General features: G+C 37.8%; 1 protein-coding gene across 4 annotated transcripts in view; it reads left to right on the top strand.

The window, feature by feature from the left end:
• GAS2L3 (growth arrest specific 2 like 3) overlaps positions 1-15,409 on the top strand; it is a 36,821-nt gene extending 21,412 nt beyond the window's left edge. For all 4 annotated transcript variants that reach the window (XM_079775562.1, XM_079775559.1, XM_079775560.1 and 1 more), the window contains 4 exons: positions 6,087-6,150; positions 6,802-6,940; positions 8,995-9,102; positions 11,020-15,409. In XM_079775562.1, coding sequence (XP_079631688.1) covers positions 6,087-6,150; positions 6,802-6,940; positions 8,995-9,102; positions 11,020-12,303 — 1,595 coding nt within the window. In that variant the 3' untranslated portion in view covers positions 12,304-15,409. The remainder of the gene's footprint in view (positions 1-6,086; positions 6,151-6,801; positions 6,941-8,994; positions 9,103-11,019) is intronic.
• Positions 15,410-21,496: the final 6,087 nt, after the last annotated feature.

The raw sequence follows: 21,496 nt of genomic DNA, 5'->3' as shown, positions 1-21,496 counted from the left end.
TTCACACTGTCCTTACAGTCAGTATAAAACTAAATGAAGCACTGCCAATAACATTAATTCATTCCTAGGCGTTGAGCTAAAGAACTAATGTTTTCACTTTCTAAAGGTCTCAGAGATGAGCAGCTTCATTTTTTACGTTTTGCTAGGAACTCAAAGCAATTAAATAAATAAATACACTATTTAAAGGTAAATCTGAGTGTTCAGAGAAACAAGTTGAATACATTTTTCAGGATAAAATCCTTTGGGTATGAATTTTAAAGTCAAACATAGGGCTTTTTATTGCTTTCTGTTTGGGGTATATAATAGATGTTATTTATAAATCAGAGAACAATGTCATTTCCTTTCAGGGAGTCAGTATAAGTATATGCAATTTATCACATAACTATTATTAGAGTTTAGGGGTTTGCTAGAGCTTTTAACTCTAAGAACAGGAAAAGAAAGTTAGGTGATCTATAACTACCATATTGGTGCATTTAGTACAAGTTCTAATAATCAGGGTTTTTTTGTTTGCTTAATTGTTTTTTAAGGATCTTTTTTTGAACTCTTAGGCTTAGCATTTAGGTTCCTTTTTAATTTAAAAAATTTCTAATTGTGGTAAAATATACAGAACAAAATGTACGATCATAACCATTTTAAGTGTGTGAAGCTTCTTTTTTATAGCATTAAAAAATTAAGATATACTTCATATAACAAAATTCATCACTTCAGAGTGTACCCTTGAGTGGTTTTTAATATGTTCACTATATCATGCAACCATCACCACTAATTAATTCCAGAACATTTCCATCACTCAAAAGAAAAGCCATACCCAGCAGTTAGGCCCAATTATTTACTCCCTGCCTTCATCCTGTGGCTATCACCAATCTATTTTTTTTCTCTCTATGGATTTATATATTCTAGATATTTCAAATACATGGAATCAATCATACAATATGTGGCCTTTTGTGTCAGGCTTCTTTAATTAGCATAATGGTTTATTTATGTTGTAGCATGTAACAGTACTTCATATCTGTTTATAGCAGAATGATATTCCATTGTATGGATAGACCACATTTTAAAAATTCATTATCAGCTTCTACTTTTTGATTATTATGAATAATGTTGCTATGAACATTTGTGTACAAGTTTTTGGGTAAACATTTGTTTTAAATTCTCTCAGGCACATACCTAGGAGTGGAATAGTTGGGTTATATGGTAACTATGTTTATCTTTTTGAGGAACTACCAGAGTGGGCATACCATTTTATATTCCCACTAGCAATGCATAGTGGTCCCAATTTCTTAATCTTTTCATCAATACTTGTTATTATTCTTTCTTCCTCCTCCTCCCCTCTCCTCTTCTTTTTCATATTATTATATTACCATCCTATCCTGGTGGGTGTGAAGTGGTATCTCATTGTGTTTTTGATTTACATTTCCCTAATGGCTAAAGATATGTTTTATCTTTTGATAAGCTTATTGGCCATTTGTATATCTTCTTTGGAGAAATATACTATTCACATATTTGGCTCGATTCCAAGGGTCATTTTGTTTTGTTTTGTTGACTTGTAAGAGATTTTTATATAATTTGGGTTGTCTTTTCCTTTCTTGGTAGTGTCCTTTGATGCATAACTTTTCAATTTTGATGTTCAGTTTGTCTTTTCTTTGATTGCTTGTGCTTTTGGTGCTATAATCTGAAAAACCATTGCCTAATCATCCAGGGTCCCACAGATTTTTACCTAGGTTTTCTTCTAAGAGTTTTATAGTTTTAGATTTTACATTTAGGTCTTTGATCCATTTGTAGTTTATATATATATATATATATATATATATATATATATATATATATATATATATGGTGGGAAGTAGGGGTCTAAATTCATTCTTTTGCTTGTAGATATCCAGCTTTCCTAGCACCATTTATTGCAAAAACTGTTTGTATTTAGTTGTCTTGGCACCCTTGTTGAAAATCAATTGAACATAAACATATAGGTTTATTTCTGCATGCTCAATTCCATTTCATTGGTCTATATGTCTGTTTTTATACCAGTAACATACTGTCTTGATTTAGTATAGCTTTGTAGTAAGTTTTGAAATTAATTAAGTGTGAGTCTTACAACTTTGTTCTTTTTCAAGATTGTTTTGGCTATTCCATGTTTCTTGCAGTTCCATAGGAATTTTATCATCAGCTTATCCACTTCTGAAAGAAAAGGCTGTTGGAATTGATAGGGATTGCATTGAATCTATAAGCTAGTTTGGAGGATACTGCCATCTTAATAATATTATGTCTTCCAATCCAAGAACACAGATGTCTTTCCATTTTATTTATATCTTCTTTAATTTCTTTCAACAATGTTTTGTAGTTTTCAGTGTACAAGTCTTACACTTCTTTGGTTAAATTTATTGGTAAGTACTTTATTCTTTTTAAAAATATATATATATTATTGTTTTTTTACAGAGAGGAAGGGAGAGGGATAGAGAGTTAGAAACATCAATGATGAGAGAGAAACATCAATCAGCTGCCTCCTACACACCCCCTACTGGGGATGTGCCTGCAACCAAGGTACATGCCCTTGACAGGAATCGAACCTGGGACCTTTCAGTCCGCAGGCCAATGCTCTATCCACTGAGCCAAACCGGTTTTGGCAGTACTTTATTGTTAAAGCTGTTGTAAATGGAACTGTTTTTTTTTTTTAATTGTGCTTTCAGATTATTTTTTGTTATGTTTACACTGCAGTGATTTTTGTATATTGATCTTGTAACCTGTAACTTTGCTGAACTTTCTTGTTAGCTCTAATAGTTTATTTTTTGTAGATTATTTAGGGTTTTCTATACTAAGAACCATGCAATCAGTGTATAGAGATTTTTCCTTCTTTTTTAATCTGGATGCCTTTTATTTATTTTTCTTATCTAAATTCACTGGCTAGAACCTCCAGTAAAATGTTGAGTACAATGTTGAATAGAAATGGTGAGAGTGGGCAGTCTTATCTTTTCCCTGTCTTAGGAGAAGACTTTCAGTCTTCCACCATTCAGAATGATATTAGCTGTGGGTTTTTTATATGTGTCCATTTTCATATTCATAAAGTTCCCATCTATTCCTAGTTTGTTGAATCTTTTACTATGAAAGGATCTTTAATTTTTTTAAATGCCTTTTCTGTATCTGCTGAGATAATTGTGTGTTTCTTTTCCTTTATTGTATTAATGTGGTTATTGTATTGATTGATTTTCATGTTGAACCAATCTTGCATTCTGGGCTTAATCCTATTTGCTTCTAGATTCAGTTTGCATTAAGGATTTTTATATCTATATTCATAAAGGATGTTGGTCCTTTTTTTTTTAAGTTAGTCAAAGGAAGGTTTGTTTGTTTTGCTTTGTTTTGTTTTATTCTTTATTGTTTAAAGTATTACATAAGTCTCCTTTTCCCCAGCCGCCTCTACCCCCCAGCACGTGCCCTCACGCCCCCCCCCCCCCCCCCCCACTGTCTGTGTCCGTTTGTTATACTCATAGGCATACATAAAGTCCTTTGGTTGATCTCTTACCCGCTCACCTCCAGCCTTCCCTCATAGGTTAGATGCTTCTATGACTCTGGTTCTATTTTTGTTCATCATTTTATGTTGTTCATTATATTCCACAAATGAGTGAGATCATGTGATATTTATCTTTCTCTGACTAGCTTATTTCGCTTAGCATAATGCTCTCCAGGTCCATCCATGATACGAATTCCTTCTTTTTTCACCGAAGTTTTATAATCCACTCATCTGCTGATGGGCACTTAGGCATTTCCAAATCTTAGCTATTGTAAATTGTGCTGCTGTGAACATATGGGTGCATATATCCTTTCTGATTGGTGTTTCTGTTTTCTTGGGATATATTCCTAGAAGTGGGATTACTGGGTCCCATGGAAGTTGCATTTTTAATTTTTTGAGGAAACGCCATACTGTTTTCCACAGTGGCTGCACCAGTCTGCATTCCCACCAGCAGTGCACAAGGGTTCCTTTTTCTCCGCATCCTCTCCTCGCCAGCACTTGTTTGTTGATTTGTTGGTGATAGCCATTCTGACAGGTGTGAGATGGTACCTCATTGTTGTTTTGATTTGCATCTCTCAGATGATTAGTGACTTTGAGCATGTTTTCGTAATGTCTCTTGGCCTTCTGTATGTACTCTTTTGAAAAGTGTCTACTAGTATTTAGGTCCTTTGCCCATTTTTTGGTTGGATTGTTTATCTTCCTTTTGTTAAGTTGTATGAGTTCCCTATAAATTTTGGAAATTAAACCCTTATTGGAGATAACATTGGCAAATATGTTCTCCCACACAGTGGGCTTTTTTGTTGTTTTGTTGATGGTTTCTTTTGCTGTGCAAAATGTTTTTATTTTAATGTAGTCCTATTTATTTATTTTCTTAGTTTCCATTGCCCTAGGAGCTGTATCGTTAAATATATTGCTACTGACAAATGTCTGCTATTTTGCTGCCTATGGCGTCTTCTAAGATTTTTATGGTTTCCCGTCTCATGTTTAAGTCCTTTATCCATTTTGAGTTTATTTTTGTGTATGGTGTAAATTGGTGGTCTAGTTTTATTTATTTATTTTTTGCATGTATCTGTCCAATTTTCCCAACACCATTTATTGAAGAGACTGTCTTGACTCCATTGTATGCTCTTGCCACCTTTGTCAAATATTAAATGAGCATAATGGCTTGGGTTGATTTCTGGGTTTTCTGTTCTGTTCCATTGGTCTATATGTCTGTTCTTGTGCCAGTACCAGGCAGTTTTGAGAACAGTGGCTTTGTAGTATAGCTTGATATCTGGTATTGTCATCCCTCCAACTTTGTTCTTCTTTCTCAAGGTTGCTGCAGCTATTCAGGGTCTTTTTTTTATTCCAAATGAATTTTTGGAGCGTTTATTCTAGGTCTTTAAAACATGCCATTGATATTTTAATGGGGATTGCATTGAATCTATAGATTGCTTGATGGACATTTTAATGATGTTGATTCTACCAATCCATGAACATGATATATTCTTCCATTTGTTTTTGTCTTTTTTCAGTGTTCTATAATTTTCTGAGTACAAGTCCTTTACCTCCTTGGTTAAATTTATTCCTAGGTATCTTAATATTTTTGTTGCAATGGTAAATGAGATTTTTTTTTTTTTTTTTTTTTTAGTTTCTCTTTCTGTGAGTTCATTATTGGTGTATAAAAAAGCCATAGATTTCTGGGTGTTAATTTTGTGTTCTGCTACATTGCCGAATTCATTTATTAATTCTAGTAGTTCTTTTATGGAGTCTTTAGGGTTTTCTATGTACAATATCATGTCATCTACGAATAATGACAATTTTACTTCTTCTCCAGTTTGGATGCCTTTTATTTCTTCTTCTTGTCTGATCTCTATGGCTAGCACTTCCAGTACTGTGTCCAACAGGAGTGGTGAAATTGGGCATCCCTGTCTTGTTTCTGTTCTTAGGGGAAATAATTTTAGTTTTTGCCCATTGAGTATGAAGTTGGCTGTAGGTTTGTCATAGAAGGCTTTTATTATGTTGAGGTGTGATACCTCTATTCCCACTTTGCTGAGAGTTTTGTTTTTTTATCAGGAAAGGGTGTTGGATTTTGTCAAATGCCTTAGGATGTTGGTCTTTACTTTTCTTGTGATGTCTTTTTTTGACTTTGGTGTCAAGTAATATTGGCCTCATAGAATGAGTTAGGAAGTGCTTCCTCCTCCTCTATTTTTTGGAAGAGTTTAAGAAGTCTATTACCACATAGCCTTACGCTAAAGATAGTTTAGAATAAAATTGAGGTGATGTATCTCTTCAAATATATCTCCTGTTGAGAGGTCTGAATTATAAATAACTTAATGTTACTTAAGCCCTTAGTTGTTTTAGAATTAAAATGCTATACAAATAAGGGTGCATGGCAAGTTTTCATCCTCTTCTTGTCAACCATTTTTTAAAAAAACACACGAATGGAAGATGATAATATGTGGAGATAACAAAAATGTCTTTTTAAAGTCTCCAAACAAGTAATGTCTTCATTATTCTTTTATTTTACTTCTTCCATGCCAGAAATATATTTCTTTACTTAATTTTGTTTCTTAAAATATGTTTGATTGTTTTTTCACAGTTTTGCACAAAGATCCAAGACAGGTGTATCTTTGTCTTCTTGAAATTGGTCGAATTGTGTCAAGGTATGTATCCCACAATATTTCAGGATTTCAGTGTCCTAAGTATTTTTAAGCTACTTTATTTTAGATAACACATGATTTTCTATAAATAAAAGAATAATTTTTATTGGAATAAAGTGACTTTTTTCTACTTTTTTCTTTCTGTTTTCTTTATTCTGTTTGTGTGAACTATATCATGTGTCAACATCTGCTTGCTCATATAACTTGCCTTCATTTAATGTAAAACTGTAAAAGTGGTTCCTTAAAATGTTTATATTAAGAATAAAGTAAGAGCATGTGGTCTTGTAGCAGTTCAAGGGGAGGCAAGTCCTCTGGACATAACGAGGAGCTGATAGAAGGCTGAGCCTTGCGTCCTCCCCACCTACCTCAGCCCCATCTTTACTCATAGGCTGATTTTTAAGGTGCCTTTCAAAACCTTTGGTTGAATATTGAGAGCATCCAGTAATCCAAATATATGCTCTGGTGTGAAGTTTATCATTTGAATTCTGGCAATCTGTGGGACATTAAAAAGCATTTGCAAATATGCCAGTAAAATAATCAGTGGAAGAGACTCATACAGACTTCATTTAAAAATAAAATAAGCCCAATTGTGATATGCAAGGAAGTGCTTGGGAAAGACTGCTGGAATGAGGAAATCTCCTAATTGTTTTTCAGGTATGGGGTTGAGCCACCAGTGTTAGTAAAACTTGAGAAGGAAATTGAGTTAGAAGAGACCTTACTTAATACTTCTGGGCATGACGATTCCATCAGCATCCCCAAATCGTGCTGTCAGCATGAGGAGCTGCATGAAGCTGTAAGTAGCTGCCACACTTGCGACCATGATGTATTAGTCTTCGAGTGTGCCACAGGTGATGCTATGTTTAAAAGAATGTTTCTTACTTAGAATATACACTAGTACTAATTTCCACTCCTGGTGAGTTCAAGGCACTATATGATAAGGTGACTTTGTGTAGCTTGTGAAGGTGAGGAATGGTTTTGGGGCAAAAAAGCTAGAATCCATCATGAAGGGTACTATGGGCCATAAGAATTCATTGATTTTTTTTTTTAACATAGTAGTGTTATCATCTGATTTGTAAATGATAAGGATTACTCTCATGGCCATGCAGAAGTTACGTTGGTTTATTGTAATAATCCAGGCATGGGATGATGAGAACCTGAACTCAAGCAGTAGTAGTGGAAATAAGGCAAAAGGAGCACAGGTATTTTTCTACTTAGAAGGTAGGATTGGCAGGAATTCTAATTCTGACAAGGAGTGAGAAATCTGGGCTGACTGCTAAGGTGTCTAAGTAAAGGGTACACTGGTACCGTATTTTCCGGCGTATAAGACGACTGGGCGTATAAGATTTTCCTGGGTTAAAAAGTCATCTTATACGCCAGAAAATACGGTAGTCCAATATATCTAATCCATTATATCTAATCCCATCAATATAGTCCAATATACCGTATTTTCCAGCGTATAAAACGACTTTTTAACCCTGGAAAATCTTATATGCCCAGTCGTCTTATATGCTGGAAAGTATGGTACTTGGAGAGTACAGGTGGCAGAAAGTTGTGGGAGCCGATTGATGGGGATTTTCTGGACGCTCCCTGTGACAGAATATATGTTAGATGGCGAGTCTCAACTGGAAAGTCTTCTTAACTTCAGCTGTTTACCATTACGTAGAAGTTAATAGAATTGCACTTGGTCAGGCTGTGCATTCCGCAGTGACTACAGTATGACAAGGAATGGAGGTGAGCTGAGTATCAAACATTGTTTCTGCTTCGGCTGTTGCTTCGGCTGTTGCTTAGATTTTGTGGTCTTTTTTGGATGTAGTATTTTATGAAAGTGCTTAATTTACAAAATTTTAAAGAAATAAGTCATTAATAAACATTTGGAAAGTGTTGTTTAATGTAATAACAGGCTATAGTATTTTTATATTTATTCTAGTTATTACCGTTTTATAGATACTTGCTGTAATTAAAAATTTTATAAGCTTCTTGAGGGGTAGAAGTAGGGTTTTCTCCCGACTCTCATCTCCTTAGCAGATTATTGAAACAAAGTGAGCACTTGCAGAAAATGCCCCTTGCATTGCATTTTTAAAAATCTTGGATGAATAGATATGTCTCTGCCTATTTTTATTTTATTTTAAAAAAAATATTTTATTGATTTTTTACAGAGAGGAAGGGAGAGGGATAGAGAGCTAGAAACATCGATGAGAGAGAAACATCGACCAGCTGCCTCCTGCACACCCCCTACCGGGGATGTGCCCGCAACCAAGGCACATGCCCTTGACTGGAATCGAACCTGGGACCCTTCAGTCCGCAGACCGTCGCTCTATTCACTGAGCCAAATCAGTTTCGGCATCTCTGCCTATTTTAAAAGTAACTTTGGAATAGATCTAGATATTCCCTCATATTAAGTTAGTACAGTGTTAGGGACAAATGAGAGCTTTTACATAAGCTTCATCTGACTGGCCTATCTTTGATTTGACACAGATACATTAGTCCAGGGCTTACAAGAATTCAAACTTAATGAACTAATGTGGCTTAGTGAAAGTGCTTTGAATGGACTCTACTCTGTACACGCTCACAGGCGTTCTCCCGTGGTCAGTGAAGCAGCACAAGCCCGGCACTGGGGAGAGAAAGAGAGACTCGGACCTGCAGCGCTGCTAGTTTTTAATGGGTCAGCTAATGTCTAATCTCAATATTTGTCAACAAGTGAAGGAGAAGAGATAGTTAAAAGTTGAATTGTCTTTAAACTTCTATCTTTGAGTTTGGCTTTCTCAGCTATCAAATAACTTTGCATTTTAGTGTTGAACAAAATACTTTTTGTCACAAGCACTGATTGTTACTTATTTTTAATCTTAGGTTACACACATTGCTGAAGATCCCCCTTGCAGTTGTTCTCATCGGTTTTCTATTGAATACTTATCTGAAGGACGGTACCGACTAGGAGATAAAATACTCTTTATAAGAGTAAGTCCACCATTTACATCCTATTTACACACAGATCTTGTTTTTAAATTGGATCTATTGCTTTACCAATCTTTTGTTTCGCTTTTACTTTTCAAAAAAATTGGTGTTATTAATGAAAGAATTTCACTGCACAAAAAAATATGGAACTCTTGCTCTCATGAATATACTAGAGGCCCAGTGCATGATTAAATCATGCACGTGTAGGGTCCCCTACACGCTTTCGCTTTCAATCAGGGGGAGCTGGGTGCCTGTCCGCTGGTGCACCAGGCCTTTCAGAAGCCTCTGCCACGCCGGAGGCTTCTGAAAGGCCTGGTGCCTAAGCGGACAGGCACCCAGCTCCCACGCTTTTGATGGTCCGCGGCGGGACGTGAGCTCGCTGCCCCAGAGGCCCCTTCTGTGCCGCAGCACAGCCATGGCGCAGACGCTGAGCTCGCGCCGCCACTGGCGAAGCGAGCTCAGCGTCCCGCCAGCCCAATCAGCCACCCTGGCCATTTCGAGTCCCGCCCCCCCGCGCCTCCTGGCCAGTCGTGGTCATAGCGAAGGTACGGTCAATTTGCATATTTGTCTATTATTAGGTAGGATAACGAATTTAGGTTAACACCTTTAACACAACAAACTGCTAACTGCAGGAAACATTGAATATAATTGGGGGAGGAAATGTTTGTATATCTCAGGTAACTTATTCCATTTTTCAGATTTTCTAAAAAGGAATCATTTTTCATCATCATTAAAAACCAACACATTTAATCTGATTAAATGTCAGTAATAAGAAAAGAAAATAGAAACATTGCCGTTTATAGTAATATACACATTGTGTGTTAAGTATAAAATCTTTTTACATCGACACAGCATCAGTATATATACCAATATGCTGATATATACGTTCATTTCCTTCCTTTGTCCCATCTGCAGTCTGCAACTGATCATCTCCTTTGCTGAGGAGATTGAAGTTTCACTGTTCAGCATTCTGTCTACTTTGGATAAAAGAGCTGTTTTATTCGTTAGGAATAGAATATAAAAATATTTAAAAATAATTTTGACATCCATATTTTCTTTTATTTTATATATTATCGTTACCTCCCCATAACCCCAACATGCAGAAACACCTACGTGTACTTTCTTTTAGTTTGCTTTCTCTTTCAAAGCAGTATGACGCAGTGATAGTGCACAGAGCGTGGGGTTTAGAGGTGAAACTTTTAGGGCAATCTCATACAGTTGTGCAGATTTTCCTGCTTAATGGATGGGGGTCAGGGGGCTGAAATCCAGCTTGTTCTGCGTTAGCAGACTCAGGATGTATCTTATCCGCACAAAAGCACCATTTGGGTTGGGGAAGCCTGGTGTATTTGAGGCCAGGCCAAGCTGTGTGATTTGGGACAATTTTCTTAATCTCTCAGAGCCGTAATTTTCTCATCTGTGAAGAACTAGTAATAAATTATATCAAAGTTTTTGAAAATTTAAATTGATATAATACATATGAAGTAATTTATTAAATTGTAAAGTACACATTTTAGTGATTGTTATCTTTCATAATAATTGCTTTTTTATGAGGCTTTTTTTCCTGTAAATTCCCATTTCTCTTTTCTCTTCTCTTTTATTCCTTCAATATTCTATTCTTTGTTGAACAAGATTGCCCTTGCAACTTTATTTATTAGTAATTTGGATTGTTTAGGATGCAAGTTGTGTGTAAATATCTTTTTACAAATTGGAGGATACTCTTTGTCAATTACATGATTCCATATGGATTAAATTTATTCCTTCAATACAAAGAAGGGACTGTCAATTTACAGTAAAGCTATTGGCAAATACTCTGAATTTCATAGATCACAGACATCACAAATTGTGACTACTAACTAGTGAATTGTAACTGTGAACCTTGCAGTTTCACAACTTTGTTTTTTACTTTCTTTTGGGGGAAAGATGCTTCATGGAAAACATGTCATGGTCCGTGTTGGTGGAGGCTGGGATACTCTTCAAGGATTTTTGCTTAAATATGACCCCTGTCGAATATTACAGTTTGCTACACTAGAACAAAAAATTCTAGCTTTTCAAAAAGGCGTTTCTAGTGAAAGTGTGCCCGATTCACCTGCCAGAACACCGCAGCCTCCTGAAATGAATCCGATGTCAGCAGTGAGCATGATTCAGAAAGAAAAATCAAAACCGGGCACGCCCGTTGGTTTTCCAAGGAGCAAAGAAAAGCTGCCAGCTCCTTCCCTAAAAGGAGGTCACCCGGGCTCCGTGTCAGTCCGTTCAAAAACGCCACAGCCCCCAGCAGCATCTTCTCATCTCAAACTCACATCTTCAAAAGGCACAGCAAGGAAGCCACAGGCTCCTTCCCACAGCGCAGCGTCTTCACTTGCTTCTTTAGCTTTAGGAGGTAAAAGCTCTTCTTCCCCAGCCTCACCAAGAACTGCACCTTGTGGCTCTGAGCCGTTGAGAAAATGTATCTCATCACCCAACGCTCCGAAGGCCAAGTTGACTCCAGCCCAGAAATCAAGAGATGTGCCCAAGTCTACACTTTTGCCAAATAAGTGTTCAGGGAAAACGGAACTAAAGCATTTGAAACACAATCATATATCCTCCAGGGATAATGCAGAATATCACTCAGCTGCACATTTGAATTCATCATCAAAGTGTCCGAAGCTACCTAAACCTTCTCCTTCTGTCCAGTCGCCTGCGGAAATGACGAAACCCAGTTCCAAAACCGTAACCCCGGGTCTAGGGACACGGTCTCAGCCTTCAGATGGAGCCCCACAAGCAGGGGCCGTGCCAGCACAGAAACTTAAGTCGGCCTTGAACTTACACCAGCCACTTTCTGTATCCTCAGTCGCTCCTGCAAAAGCACAGGAATCGAAAGATAAGAAGATGGTTTCAGTTGCCAAAAAGCAGCCTCAGAATATAAGTACATCCCTGAAGACAGGCCCCGGCTCCTCCAAGTCCCCCGGGCGCACCCCGCTCTCCGTCGTGAGTCTGCCCCAGTCTTCTGCCAAAGCACACACCGTGTCCAAGGCAGCACAGACTGCCTCCAGGAGCCCGCACTCAGCCAGGGGGCCTCCCAGAGGTGGCAAAGCCCCGGCTTCCACCAGGAAGCCACCCTCATCCGTTAAGGAAGCAGGGAGTGGGGATAAAAAGCCTACTGCAAAGAAAAAGGAAGATGACGATCACTATTTTGTTATGACTGGAAGTAAGAAACCTAGGAAATAAATACAAATGTGTCATTTTAAAAAAACAGAAAAAGAAGAGAGTGAATGTGTTAGCTTCACAAGTTAAAAAGTTCTGTTTGTGTTTGTCCAAATGGGTTCAGACATTAAGTACAGTAGTGTGGGGGTGCAGGTTGGGATGGAGCTAGGGGTGGTGAGGAGAGGGCTCATCAGAATTCCAGATCTGAGGTCTCCAGATCTTGAGGCAGGCAGCTGTAAAATTACCACAAGGTTCTTATGAATAATAACATTTATCTGATTTTTAGTACATAGAATCTTTGTTAATGTCTGCCCTTTAAGGGGACTGTAAAGTCAAATAACACTACTAGAGCTATAACTACGGTTGCTATATTTTTAAATATTAAGTATAGGTTTATATTTTTATACAGAGGTTGCATACCTGCTAATAGCAATGGTGGTGCTTTTAATATTAGCTGCTGCATTTTAGTAAAATAGCAACAGTTTGGCACTTGTCTTTCAAAAGGCACCTAACTTTATTTTCTGATCAGGATTGTCTGATCAAACAGCACTAAATACCAATGGCTGCCGCTCATTAGGTTGGTGTTATTCTGGGTTTGGTAAATGCTTACTACTTTTTTTTTTTTAAGCTTCCCAAATCAGAGGGAACTGATTTTTAAAAAATATATATATTTTTATTGATTTCAGAGAGGAAGGGAGAGGGAGAGACAGATAAAAACAACAATGATGAGAGAGAATCATTGATCAGCTGCCTCCTGCATGCCTCCCACCTGGGATTGAGCCTGTAACCCAGGCATGTGCCCTGACCGGCTATTAAACCCATGACCTCCTGGTGCATAGGTTGACGTTCAACCACTAAGCCACTCTTGCCCCGTGGGAACTATTTTTTAACCGACTTATTAACATTGGTAATATTTTGTTACCAATATTTTTGGTTTAAAAAAAGAAACAAGTTAAGATATTGAAAGGTCAACAGAAATTTAGTAAAATCTACATTTTTAATATTATTTATAATAATTTATGCATTTCATTTTAGATGGATGTTGTGCAGTGGGAAAGGGGAAACTGATTTAGTAGCTTTTAGCATATTGAAAATATTTTCAATAATGTAATTTCCTACCAGTGCAGATATGAATTTTTACATTAATATAATTTAACATCAGAATTACATTTTAACAGGCTTAAAGTTAAGGCAATAAAGAAGCTTAGAATGGTGCTGCATAAAAATTCTTTCATGTGGTTATTTTTCTTTAGAAGGCACAATGCTAGTTTTAATTAGATTCTTCCACTATGTTAATTTTCTTTTATAAATCATGCTGCCTTCAGTTTTGCAATGACAAGTAACAGTTTATATGCAACATTTTCTGCTCTGTAGTCAGATTCTCCAAGAAACATTATGTATTACCGCATAGACTCCCATCAATCTAAGGTGATGTTGTAAATTGTTTTTTAAGAGATTGTGAATATTTAAAATATTAATGTACTTTCAGAAGTTTTAGGGTATTTTTAATAACTATAGTATTATCAGTTATCACAGGTTATTATATTCAATATTGAGGTTTGTGTTTCTCTATTTTAAACTGTAATGTGTTTTCTAAGGAAAAATAATGGTTTACACAAATGTGCAATCAGAGAATAAGCATCTTAAGCTGACTACTAATGCTGTGTAGATTATATAGTAAGAAAACTTTGTATAAAACTAAGTGACCTTTTGTCTGAGGCATACAGTTAAAGTAAAAAATATATGCAAGCTAGTTTGGGGATAATTAATGCTTTTCTTCATAAAAGAGAGTCACCAAATATTTGGCTTAGTTCTGCTGTTGATCTGGGCATTGAGAGAGATAACATGTACATCTTTGGAAAGTGAAGTCAGTGTTCAAGAAATGCTAGAAGCTTCCATTTTTAATGATCAGTAATATTTAATGCATCTTTCAAAGAGGAAGAATTTTACCTTTCAAAGAAGAAGAAGGAGTTTATTTCCTTGTAAGAGGAAACAATACTTCTGTATAAATAACTTCTAGAATTTTAAAAAAAGTAAATGATATTACAGCCAAGCTCTGAATCTAAGTAAATTTTACAATATGTGAACTTTTGTGTGGAGAGTCTTCAGACACCTCGCACAAATTCCAAGAATTATGTGTTGCTTTTTTTTTTTTTAAATTGGAAATTCATTTGTAAATAGCCCTATTTTTCATTAGTAGGGAATTTCTCCATTTTTAGTCATGTTGAATGAATTTTATCCTAAAATAAAGGTGTTTTGAAATAAACAGTGCCTGAAAGATACTTTCTTCAAATTTATTTTCAAATGCTGTTAAAGAAGGGCTAGTGTCTCTAATCATTTTCACAATTAAAAAAATATATTGTTGAAGTTGGAAAGAAGTTTTTATTTCTTTTTAATAATCGTGCAAGATTGTAAAAACAATTTTGTGTTTAATATTTAATAAGTTAATATTAAGCTTAAATTACTGAAGTAACTAGAAGAAGAAATAATGTGTACTTTCAAAAAAGAATGGAATAAAGTTTTTTTGCCATGTTAACATGACTAATATATCCAATTAATCTTCAGAGGAACATGAAATTCTGATTGTTTTTACATTGTTTGGGCTTACACTTGGTGTTTAAGGCTTATATCTTCAAAATGCCTTGATAAATTAGATTTCCTCTAACTTTCCTCCCACAGTGAGTTTACAGTTCTTAATAGATGAGGGAGATTTTCTGAGAAAAGAAAATTACTGTTCCTTCTGCAATCTATTTATCTCTGATTTTTAAGTCTGTTACTTCTTTAAAAGGCTTCCATAGTAGGCTGTTATGATGTTCTGATATATTCTTACATCTTGGTTCACATACTGACTCTATTTGAATACAAATTTGTGTAATTCTTTCCTTGTGCCAGCAGTTTTTGTATCAGATTTATATTTTCTCAAGTATTAAAATGTAAGCGTATATACCAAATTCTCAGTGTGTTTTCTTTGTGTGTTCTGATCACTTGGTTCATGTGAGAAATTGCATATATGAAGCATTCATAAATTTGAGAATAGTTTTAGTTTTATTGCTATTTAAAATGCCTTCCTTATACTTGTGGAACTATTTTACTGCACCAGGATGTTAAAAGGTTTCGCCATTAAGTAACAGTGTTTAATCCCCAAGTTGCTGTATTTGTTAAAAGTTTGTCTCAGTATGGCTAGACTCATATTTATTAATCTCTGAGATAATTGAACTAATTTGTCAGTTTTTAAAGCAGAATTCTATAGATGACACAAGTATTGTATTCACAGAAAGCTACTGATAGTAGGAATTTTCAATTTCTATAAGTCTGTTTTAATGAAAGTTCAATACAGTGAGAATAGTTTTGAAATACTATGTTTTTCCTATATTCATGACCAAAGCAATTATAAAAAGCAGTCAATTCACTACGTACTGCTTGTGAAGTTTCAAAAAACAGAAAAAAAAGAAAAACAGTACTTAGACAAAATATTTATTAAAATTTCCTAACCATTTGTGAATGTAAAAGTTTTAAACTTATTTTATGAAATTTTGGGTAATAGGAAAATATTTACAAAGTATTTTACAGTAATTCTAAAAATGTAGACATATTTTATTAAATTTAAGCTGTTTTCCTATAGATATACTATTCTTGTAGAAAAGCACAATAAGACTTGATCTTGAAGAAATAATACACACAAAGAATCAGCTATAAGTGTCTTAATCATAGCATGTCATTAATATTGATATGACCACAAGATAGAAGACCATGCAGCCATTAAAAATTATGTAGACATTGATTTACTTTGAAACAATCATTTATGGTGATGAAGGGGTTTGTTTTGAGAAACTGTAGTGATAAAGTACACCAGTGATGGCGAACCTAAGACACGCGTGTCAGCACTGACACGCGTAGCCATTTCTGATGACACGTGGCCGCATGCCGAGGATGAAACATTTGCTGCTCCTGAGGATGAAACATTTGCGACTAGAGTCTTGGAGTTAGTTTTTTCCTCAAAGTGACACACTACCCAAGTTATGCTCAGTTTTTTGGCGAAGTTTGACACACCAAGCTCAAAAGGTTGCCCATCACTGATCTACACTAATAAAAGAGAAACATGCAAATTAACCATCATTCCGCTATGCCCACCAGCCAATCAGGAGGGGATATGCAAATTAGGAGAAAGATGGCAACTGCCCAGCTGCTCCAGGCAAGGAGTGGTCGGTTGGGGCAGGACGCCTGCTATGAGAGGGAGGGCGGCAGGGGTGCGAAGTGATCTATAGGAGCGGCACTCTGGCCACAGTGAATAGACGAAGACTGCAGACTCTGGAGTCTGCAGCGAAGACGAAGACGGCAGACTCTGGCCTGAATCTGCAGCAAAGATGAAGGCGGCAGACTCTGGCCGGAGCCTGCAGCAAAGACGAAGAAGGCAGACTCTGGCCAGAGCGAAGGCCTGGGTCCCAGGTGCCGGAGGAAAACTAGTGCTGGAAGCCAAGGGAAGGAAGGCCTATTGCATGAATCTCTTTGTGCAACGGGCCTCTAGTCCTATATAATAAAAGCCTAATATGCAAATTGTTCCCTCGGGCGGGAGTTCGACTGACCGTGAGTTCAACCGCTTGCTAGGATGTGCACTAACCACCAGGGGGCTGCGTGGAACATACCGGACATCAGTGACATGGTGCTGGCAGCAGGTGGCAGTGGAAGTGCTGCCAGCCCCGAAGGGCCCTGATGAGAGCGGGACCACGGCGGGATGGTAGAGCAGGTGAGTGGGTGGCACCAGGCCAAGGTAGGTGTGAGCCTGATTGCCCTGCTGATCACCCCATAGACGGCGACCAGCAGCAGCGGCAGGGAGCGGGGCTGGCGGGCGTGCTAGTGGGGGCTCCAATTGCCCTGCCAGTCACCCCGCGACCAGTGGCAGCGGCGGTGGGTGGGGCGAGTGGGTGGCGCCAGGCTAAGGCGGGGTGCCAGGCAGGGCTGCAAGGCTGGGGGTGTGAGCTAGGGCCGATCTCCGCAGGCCACCCTGAAGGACCCCACCCATGCACGAATTTCGTGCACTGGGCCTCTAGTTAACATAAAATATTTCTTAATTTTCTGTATTCAGCCAGGAACAGCACACTACTTATTGCGTGATTTGTGGGCACATAACGTGTTATCTATTATAATTAACCCCTTTTCATTTAATAGGACCAACTTCCTTAAATGTTTTTTGCTAAACTATCTCACAAGTTATCATATTGGAATGAATGAATATAATAGGTAGAATGGATTAGAGTTGGGTATGACTGTTGAGGACCTCTAGTGGTCAGATGTGGCAGTGTTGAAACACTGTAACTACTCAAATCACCATTTACTAAAACATACTGAATTATAGGAGATAAAAAGAGGAATAAGACAGTCATCACATTCAAGAACCTTGGGTTTATATAGCACTTTGCAACTCACAAAACACTTAATTACAATAACATCCAGTGTTCTGAACAATTCTATGGGATAGTAAGAATGATCCTCCTTGGAGTATAAGCACCATAAAGACAGGAACTGTATCTGTTTTATTTACCACTGTGTCTCCAAAACCTAAACCAAAGCCTGGCACGTACTAAGCATTCAGTAAATATTTGTGAACAAATGAATGAACTCTCTTTTTGTAGATGAGGAAACTAATGCTCAAGAAAGTCAAGAATAAATATAAAAATTCTAGGATTGACTAATTGAATTTTATTTAAAGGATACATTTATTTATACCTATTTATACTTTTCCACAAACTTGATTTGTTTTTCAGGTTGATGTGATAAAAAAAAAATAGGATTTGCATTTAAAAAAAAATCCATTCTGCCTTTTATTTCTTCTGAGAAAAGTTTTGATTTAATTGTTTTTAATTACCCTTTATTTTAAATATCCTAAGCTTGAATACATTTAGTGTATTCTTATATTTTGTTTACATTCTCACCTGAGGCTATGTGTGTGTTTTTAATTGACATGAGAAAGAAAAAGAGAGAGAGAGATCAATAAGTTGCTCCTGTATGTACCCTGACTGGGGATCGAACCCACAACCTAGGCATGTGCTCTGAGTGGGAATCAAACCCACAACCTTTTGGTGTATGGGATGATGCTCCAACCAACTGAGCCACCTGGCCAGGGCTCATGTTTTTAGTTTAACATTTATAAAGCACTTAACTACATTCAAAGCATTGTTCTTGGAATAATGAATTGCTGAATCTAATCCTCTGTAAATTTGCTGGATGATAAATGATGAGAGAAAAATAAATCTAGCATGAAATAATTATATTAGCAATTAAGATAATTTTCTGACAGGGCAATGAAAATAGATATTGGTAAAAGATATGACTATAGGTGGCCCTAGAACTTCTGTTTTAAAAACCAGCATCCATAATAAAAGGTTATATGCAAATCGACCGAATAGCAGAACAACCGGTCGCTATGACATGCACTGACCACCAGGAGGCAGACGCTCAAAGCAGGAGCTGCCTTCTGGTGGTTAGTAGGCTCCCACAGGGGGGAACATCGCTCAGCCAGAAGCTGGGCTCACAGCTGGTGAGCACATTGGCGGTGGTGGGAGCTTCTCCTGCCTCTGCGGCAGCACTAAGGATGTCTGACAGTGGGCCTAAGCCATCAGTTGGACATCCCCCAAGGGCTCCTGGACTGCAAGAGGGTGCAGGCTGGGCTGGGGGGACCCCTCCCCCCCACCGAATTCACGGATTTCGTGCACCGAGCCTCTAGTTTAAAAATAACTGAGCAGGTTTCTATGCTTCTTGTAAAAGGAATAAAATTTCTCTCACACAGCCCTGAAAATGTGGTAAAAGTTATGTAATGCTGGTCCCTCCAATAATTCATTGCACGTGCTAGGTGCACGGGAGCCTAATTAGCAGCCGGGAAAGAATAGGCCAAACTATGGCGCACATTGGGAAGGTGCAACATGACATTTAAAATTTTAAGCCTAAGCACTGAGATAAAGTGAAAGTAAGTGCCTTGAAGTAGCAATTTGCAATAGTTTCCATTTATATTAAGCATCAGCAAAAACCATTTTTGAAGTTCATGAAGTCCCAGGTATCCTTACAGGTTAAAAAAATCAACACTGCTGAGAATGAGAGCCTTTGAAATCAATGAAGCTCAAAGGGCACCTTAAGAAGCGATAGTTTGGAGCCTTCAGAGGACATTCTAGCAGGAGAGTCATTATTCTTTTGACTTGACCCTCTCTTTCCCCCACCCCTTCACCCAGCTCACAGTGGGAACTTCCAGTCCCTCCAAGCCTGAGTTGGATGCCTCCAGTGTACTTTCTTCCCAGCTGACATTTTTCCTGTCCTTGCATTGCACCTAGACTAGTTCCCATTTATTTACCTAAATCCCTCACCAAAGTTCGGATGGGTACTACCATGTCGCACTTGTTCACGATTGCATCTCCTGTGTTTAATGTCCAAATTGTGGAGTAAAGGAAGAAGGAAAGGAAATATCCTTTTACTGATGGAAATAAGCATCAGTGTGTGTAAAGTGAGCCTCTGATTTAATATTGTTGATCCACCTGCTGTCAAAAGATTTTCCTGAGACAATGTCATGGTAGAGTTTGAAGAAGCCTGCAAAGGTGACCCTAGTTTGGAGAGGAGTAGAGAGGAGAGGAGAGGGGAGGTAATGAGAATGGCCTTAAAGATACAGATCTCTTGTTACATCCACACAACAGAGAATGCTGCAGTTGTACAGAAGAAAAAGTTTAAAATTTCCCAACTTACTATCCGGATTTTTGCTTTAAAATATTTATTTTCGGGGTTGTGAGAACATACTCAGAGCATAACATTTAGACTTAGATTAGCACAGTCCTGTTGCTACCTAGTTCATTCTTCGCATTGAATAGATAAGGAAACTCCCAGGCCAGGGAATGTGTTGATAGAGCCTATTAGCTGCAGAGTAAACCAACCTCTGAGCAGCAGGTAGTCGAGGTAGTTGTCCTGCGGGTTATGTGAGTCCTCCCAGTTGCTAGGAAAAATAGGCAGAAAAGGGGAAGTAGGAAGTTGAGTCTATATTGAAGGATCTTGAAGGAGATGCTAAGTAGTTGTAACTTTACTAATAGGTTTTGATATGAGAATAATTTGGTCAAAAAATGTTACAGAGGCCCTCGTCAGTTTGGCTCAGTGGATAGTCGGCCTGCGGACTGAAGGGTTCCAGGTTCGATTCTGGCCAAGGGCACATACCCGGGTTGATCCCTGGGGGGGGGGGGGGGGGGCGTGCAGGAGACAGCCCATCAATGATTCTCTCTCATTATTGATGTTTCTATTTCTCTCTACCTCTTCCTTCCTCTCTGAAATCAATAAATAAATATTAAAAAAAATGTTACAGAGGCCCAACTGGCATAGCTCAGTGGTTGAGCATCAGCTCATGAACCAGGAGGTCACTGTTCCATTCCAGGTCAGGGCACATGCCCGTGTTGTAGGCTCGATTCCCAGTGGGGGGCGTGCAGGAGGCAGCTGATCTATGATTCTCTCTCATCCTTGATATTTCTCTTTCTCTCTCTCTCTTTCTCTCTGAAATCAATAAAAATATACTTAAAAAAAAGAATAAAAATCACAAATTTAGTAAAGAGTTGCTCCCCACCCCCCCCCTCAAGTTTTATATGGTTGCCATCATTGATACTTATAACACAAATCAGGAGTGAACATTCACTCATTCATGCTTGCATTCATTCATTCATTCCAGCGAGAACCTACTATGGGCTGGCACTGTGCTGAGGTTTTGGAGCATGCCACTACAAATCATTTGTCGGGCCATTCTAATGTTTCCCCTTTCTTTTGAAGTTGCAGGAGAGCATCCCATGTAATGACCTTTGGTCTGAAAAAAGATCTGTGGTGTCCAGGAAGTACATAAAATGGTCGTTCACTTTGTCCTCACTCTGTGGTTTTAAATCTCAAGGTCCTATGCTCTGGCGGGGTTTGTTTGAAGTTAAATGGCTTGACCTCACTTGCAAATGATGTTGATGGAATATGCACAAAAAAGAAGTATTGGCTAAGAAGGAACATGCCTCTGGGTGAGGGCAGTACACCTAACCCGGAAGAATTTGTGTCTTTCAGGGGGTGAGATTGAGATAGTTATTAAGTCCCTTGATACTTCCAGTTCTTTAATCACAAACAGGATACTGGTCCTGTAATAAATGATATCATCATCTTACAATGCAGATGTACCAACTAAAGGCCTGGCTGTAAGCCATACCATATTAGGCATATCACAAAG

Source organism: Cnephaeus nilssonii (genome assembly GCF_951640355.1).
Source record: "Cnephaeus nilssonii genome assembly, chromosome: 6".
In the NCBI taxonomy this organism is placed as follows: domain Eukaryota; kingdom Metazoa; phylum Chordata; class Mammalia; order Chiroptera; family Vespertilionidae; genus Cnephaeus; species Cnephaeus nilssonii.
Note: the sequence above shows the minus strand (reverse complement) of the source record. Positions and strands in the feature narration are given on the sequence as shown.